The sequence below is a fragment of the Bidens hawaiensis genome, unplaced genomic scaffold, assembly GCF_021521415.1.
Source record: "Bidens hawaiensis isolate Kalapana, Puna unplaced genomic scaffold, B.hawaiensis_p1.1 tig00056002_1, whole genome shotgun sequence".
NCBI lineage: Eukaryota > Viridiplantae > Streptophyta > Magnoliopsida > Asterales > Asteraceae > Bidens > Bidens hawaiensis.
Genome location: NW_027500099.1, coordinates 1 through 4,392, shown reverse-complemented (window position 1 = coordinate 4,392; position 4,392 = coordinate 1). Strand labels below are relative to the sequence as shown.

Genomic DNA, 4,392 nt, shown 5'->3' with positions numbered 1-4,392 from the left:
GAAGGTGCGGTTTAGTTTTAAAACATTTAAATGAGCGGAAGATGCGGTTTGAAGAAGGTGCGGTTGGATTTTATCAGAAGATGCGATGGTATGAGGGGCGGTCCTTGACCCGCACCTTATGGGAAAATTAACCGCATCTTTAGGCATGTTCTGTACTAGTGTAGGTTAAAAAAATGATCTGAAGGTAAAAACTAAAACACATTAGCGGGGCCTCCCAAATTTTTTAGCATTTGCAACTTAAAATTGGGCTTAAAAATACCGGTAGGCAGGTTATAACCAATTAAACCATTTTTCGCGGCGTTTTTAACTTCAAACCGGTTAACCTATATACTGAGGGGCTGTTTGTTTGTGTCTGAATGGGGCTATTCAGACACTTTTTGCTGAACCGGTCAGCCAAATAGGTGTTTGGTTTGCAAAAAAAAGTTGCTGAATGAGACCATTAAGATCTGAATGGTCCAGCTTTTTTTTAGCTGAATGAAAAAGATCTTTGTTTTCCATTTTTACCCCAAATCACCTGAGAACCCAAATCCTCTCCAAACCCTAACCTTTCCTTCCACCACCATCGCTTCTCCGGCCACCACCATCGTCTCTCCCAATCCGACCACCGTCGTTCCCAACCCGACCACCACCGCTCCGTTCTTATGAGGTAAATCGATCTTCTGCTCTTGTATTTGCATCCATGTTTATAATATGTGGACTACATGGGATTTGAAATGGAATACTTGTATATGAAAATATGTGATTTAAAATGAAAATTTGGATGATTTGACTATAGAATTCATATGAATATTGTTGAGTTAAATATATACACATAAGGTGTTTGATGAAATGCCTCAAAGAGAATAAAATTCATAAAATGGAGGTATAATCAGGATTAAAGTTTCCGGTGGGTTAACATATAACAATTTTATTTATATATTGATTTGCTTTTTATTGTTCAAAGAAATGGTTAGGATTAATTGGAAACAAGAAGGTGTGAATAAAACTTTTCTTGAAGCATGTATTCACGAGGTAACCGTTAATGGGCGTGAGGGAGGTAACCTTAAAACATTGTCATGGAATAATATTTCGGCAAAATTAATAATGCAACATAACTTCATAGTGGAACAAAAACAAATGAGGAATCGTTATGACTATCTAAAAGGAAAATTTTCAGCTTGGAGAAAGCTTTAGAACGAAACAGGCAATATTTATAATGCCGTGACAAACATGTTTAATTTGTCGGAAGAAGAGTGGCAACTAGAGATGAAGGTATTTTTTAAACAATAATATCTTTTCTCTCTGAATAGTAGTTCTTAATATATTTCAAGAATCTTATAGAATTTTATATATTTTTTTCCAAACAGTCTAACAAGTATGTAGAAGCCTTAAGAACCGTGCCACTTGCTTACCCCGAACTATATACTCAATTGTTTGAGGGTGTGGTTACTTCTTAATCCACTAGCTTGTGAGCCATGGGTGAAAAACGCAGGAGCGAAATACGGATTATTTTGAATGTTTTTTGTTTAAGGTTATATTATGAACTTTTTGGATGTTTGTTTGTTGAAGGTTATGTTATGAATTCTCTTTATTTTATTTATCCGTCATTCAGTATAGTCATTCAGATTTTTGATCAAACAAATACATGTCATTCAGTACATAATTCTGCAGAGAGGTAAAGTAGTAATTCTGCACAGTCATTCAGATGTCTAACCAAACAGCTCTTATTGGTTCAGATGTCAAACTGGTTCAGATTATCTTACCCATTCAGACAGCTTAATGGTTCAGACTTACTCATTCAGATGTTGCCAAACAGCCCCTGAGCCATAACTTACAGGGTGACACTCGGCATCCGGTTTAGCCGGCAGATTTTAAAAACATTGTTTTTTACTCCCTTTTTTTATACACCAAATAGCAATAAGACTGGTCGTAGATCCTGACAGTGGCCCAATTACTACCTTGTGATAGATGAGAAAGCAAATACTCCCACTATGCATTAAATTAATTAGTAGGAAATAAAAATACAATTTATCATTTTAACGTGCATTAAATAAAATTATTAAAAAGTATCCAATCATGCAACTTTCTTGCTATTTAGAGGAGGCTTAATCCTCACAATTCATGCAAATAATTTCAAGGAAAAATGGGTTCAGAATTTAAAACAGGAAATAATAGTTTCACAAATGAAGAAGTGGCCGCCCAAGAAGAGAGATGGAAATTTATTCTTGGGTTCACTCCCACGGCTCTCGTGAAGTGTGCCATTGAGCTTGGGATTCCTGACATCCTAGAAAACCATGAATCCCCTATGACACTTGCTGATCTTACATTAGAGCTCAAGTGTTCACAGTCTACGTTGTATCGGATCATGAGGTTCTTGAAACACTATAAAGTATTTCAAGAAAAACCCATATCTGAAACGTCTGTTAGATACACTCGAACACCGATATCTCGGCTCCTAACCAGGAATGGAAAGCATAGCATGGCTGACTTGCTGCTTTTAGAGAGCACTCCAGTTATGTTGGCCCCATGGCACAAGCTTAGTGCATGGGTCTTGGGTAATGAAGTTTTACCCTTTGAAGCAGCACATGGGAATGATTTATGGGGATTTGGTGCGGAAAATCCCGGTCATAGTAAGCTTTTTAATGATGGAATGGCGTGTGATGCGAGGGCCGGGGTGGCAGCAGTGATAGGAGGTTGTCCAGAGGTGTTTGAGGGTGTAAGGACATTGGTTGATGTTGGTGGTGGTGACGGGACAGCTATACGGTTGATTGTGGAGGCATGTCCCTGGATCAAAGGGATCAATTTTGATCTTCCTCATGTGGTGTCCGAAGCTCCTGAATCTGAAGGTGTTGAACATGTTGGAGGTAGCATGTTTGATCATGTTCCTAAAGCTGATGTTGTTTATTTAATGGTGAGTCCCGTTATTTGATGTTAAATGTTCGTAACATATTATAAATCAAGTTTTTATGCTATATAAATCACAAAACCTTAAACAAAACACACATATTTTTTCCATTGTTGTAGAAAGTACTACATGATTGGGCAGATGATGACTGCATTGCTATACTAAAGAAATGTTGAGAGGCGATTCCTCAAGATACAGGTAAGGTAATTGTTGTAGATGCAATTGTAGGGCGAGAAGAAGATCACAAGTTTAAAGGTGTTGGATTGATGCTTGATATGGTCATGATGGCTCACACGAGTAAAGGAAAAGAACGGACCTCCAAAGAATGGTCCTATGTGTTTCATGAGGCCGGATTCACCCGCTATACTATAAAACACATTCGAGCTTATCAATCCGTTATTGAAGTTTATCCTTGAATCTTATGCCTCTTGTCCATTCTAATAACAGAAGATTATGGAACTTAATTCAAAAAAAAAGTGGTCAAAGAAAGTATGCGTTGTTCCTAGTAATCCTTATGTCTTTGTCATGTTTTCTGTATTGCAATAAAAATTGTGATTTGTGTGTTATATAACTAAAATTAACGTTAGTAGGAGTGTGCAAGTTATTCATTGAACTTAATGGCATGTATATCTATACTATATTATTATACATTTGAAATACGCTTCTTAAAACTTAAGAGGCACAAATCTTTATTCTTATACATAATCAAGACATAGTGCTAACGGATAATTAACTAACTCAATTCCATTCTAATAAAACAAGGGAATGATTGTTGCAACCGGCCCATGTGCTAACTTAAACAGGGACACATGGAATGTAGGATGTGTTTGGGCCTCTTATGGGCCATGGCAAATCTAATCGGTATGAAACATTATTAATTCTTTCAACAACAAGAAATGGACCAAAGTATATATTTACGAGATTTTGAGTTTTAAAGATGCTTCACTAAGGATGCAATTTTAGAAACACCCAACTACCCACGAGAAACTCCCTTTCTGTATGATTTTGGTATGCAATTTGTTTCATCCTCTACAAAGTTATTGTTTAAGTTCCTTGATAATATTCTCTCTTTCACAAAACAACTGATCAATTGCCTCCCACTTGGCAATCCTAGTGCACATAAGGAACAAATATAGGAGGTGGGTATCCATAAAGGGCTTGAAACGGTTGATTGCAGAGTGGAAATTGGTATTGGTACGTCTAATACATAATAACATATAACATATTGGCTTACATTGGTATTGTACCAATACTCTGCCAAGGATACCCATTTAAGCCAATATGTATTAGTACTTAGGTCATACAACGCAAATATGGCCCAATACGGTGGTTGACCACCTCAGTTTGACCATCTTACTGATGGTGGTAAGCTGTTAACATAACTAGTTGGACTCCTTGCAGCCTAGTAATTTCATTAAAGAAGTTTATTAAGAAAAGAGGATCTCTATCAGACACAGTAGTCTGTGGCCACCCATGAAGTTAGCTCGATCTTTTCTGCACTCTGATCA

The 4,392-nt window shown here is 37.0% G+C and overlaps 1 protein-coding gene across 1 annotated transcript; it reads left to right on the top strand.

Annotated features, from left to right (window-relative positions):
- Positions 1-2,088: 2,088 nt before the first annotated feature.
- Positions 2,089-3,348, top strand: LOC143601287 (acetylserotonin O-methyltransferase-like). Its single transcript, XM_077078740.1, has 2 exons — positions 2,089-2,890; positions 3,004-3,348. The coding sequence occupies exons 1-2, from the start codon at positions 2,123-2,125 to the stop codon at positions 3,058-3,060; spliced, it is 825 nt and encodes a 274-aa protein (XP_076934855.1). The 5' UTR covers positions 2,089-2,122; the 3' UTR covers positions 3,061-3,348.
- The last annotated feature ends 1,044 nt before the right edge of the window (positions 3,349-4,392 follow it).

Bases quoted from the DNA above. Each gene is read 5' to 3' on its own strand.
- LOC143601287 (XM_077078740.1), top strand. From the start codon at position 2,123: ATGGGTTCAGAATTTAAAACAGGAAATAATAGTTTCACAAATGAAGAA. The intron at 2,891-3,003 runs GTGAGTCCCGTT...CCATTGTTGTAG, and splicing joins CTGATGTTGTTTATTTAATG to AAAGTACTACATGATTGGGC.